The sequence below is a fragment of the Lineus longissimus genome, unplaced genomic scaffold, assembly GCF_910592395.1.
Source record: "Lineus longissimus unplaced genomic scaffold, tnLinLong1.2, whole genome shotgun sequence".
NCBI classification, from domain to species: domain Eukaryota; kingdom Metazoa; phylum Nemertea; class Pilidiophora; order Heteronemertea; family Lineidae; genus Lineus; species Lineus longissimus.
The window spans coordinates 12278-13681 of NW_027020279.1; the positions used below are offsets into that span (position 1 = coordinate 12278).

At 48.4% G+C, this 1404-nt stretch overlaps 1 protein-coding gene across 1 annotated transcript; it reads right to left on the reverse strand.

The window, feature by feature from the left end:
- Nucleotides 1–264: 264 nt before the first annotated feature.
- Nucleotides 265–960, reverse strand: LOC135503555 (basic proline-rich protein-like). Its single transcript, XM_064797157.1, has one exon. It carries the CDS (start codon nucleotides 958–960, stop codon nucleotides 265–267), a length of 696 nt encoding a protein of 231 aa, XP_064653227.1.
- Between the last annotated feature and the right edge of the window lie 444 nt (nucleotides 961–1404).

The window sequence follows — 1404 nt, forward strand, 5'->3', positions numbered from 1 at the left end:
ATTTCAGAAGTGACTGGTTGTTCTCTTTTTGAAATTGATGCGAGGACGGGGGGGGGGGGGGGGGGGTAATAGGCACGCGGATTGAACTTCAACTACACGAACATAAGCTTCAGTTAAGATGAAATTAAATTGATAGATGTAATCTGTTAAGGTGTGTCCAAGAGATACACGCACTAAGGTGTTCTCAGATTTAACTTGAAAGACACGCCATCTTTTCTGAATAACCAGATATATAAAAGAAACTTACCTCACTGACATGTTATCTTAAATCTGCTGTTGAATTCCGTACTGCATTTCGATTACATCGAGGATCCTATCAACCCTACCCATTCTCCTCTCGTGGCTGTCCAACGAGTCGGCGAACCGTTCCTGGTTTCGCCTCGCTATCTGCCAAAGGGGCTCGCGCCTTGGCACGGCTTGACCAGGTTGAGCAATTGCAGCTGGTCCAGGTGGTCCAGCAGCCACTTGTTGGGGTACTACGTTTGCAACCAGTCCTTGGACAGGCTGGTTCCCCTGAGCAGGAGGAGCTGGTCCGGGTAAAGCTGGTCCGGGTGGTCCAGCAGCCACTTGTTGGGGTACTACGTTTGCAACTAGTCCTTGGACAGGCTGGTTCCCCTGAGCAGGAGGAGCTGGTCCGGGTAAAGCTGGTCCGGGTGGTCCAGCAGCCACTTGTTGGGGTACTACGTTTGCAACTAGTCCTTGGACAGGCTGGTTACCCTGAGCAGGAGGAGCTGGTCCGGATAAAGCTGGTCTGGGTGGTCCAGCAGCCACTTGTTGGGGTACTACGTTTGCAACTAGTCCTTGAGCAGGCGCACCGGGTAGGTTCTCTCCCATCGCTTCTGGTGGTGGAGGCAGCACTGGCGGCATCATTGGTGGAACGATTGGGGGTGCACGCATTCCAGCATTTCCTTCATCCGCAACTTGCCGCCATTGAGGCACCGGACCATTTGCGTGGCGCATTTCGCGCACTCTTTCTTGGACAGCACTGAAATGTCAAGAAGTGTTCATATAAATACCATGGTGGGCAATAAAAACGACCTTTTTCATCGAGTTTATCAAAATATAAGAACTTCATGAACTTATGCACATGTATGAACAATATTGTCTGACAATGCAGAAGATATTTTGACCAGAACTCCGAAATTCACTGAACAGCTGAATGTGTGGGACCAAAAGAAAAAAAACGATCTATTTTTTTTGTGTCTGCCGCATATGAAATTCGGATTCAGTCACTCTGGTTTAAGGCATCGGTGACAAAAGTTAAAAAAATCAAATCGCCCAAATATCTCTCTTGTCTATTTGCCGAAGGTTAGAAATTATCTGACACGTCATACTTACTCTTGTAATGTTCGTATGACGAAGTCGCGTATCCTATGCCTAAGGTTGTGCGCTGGTCGCGTGCGA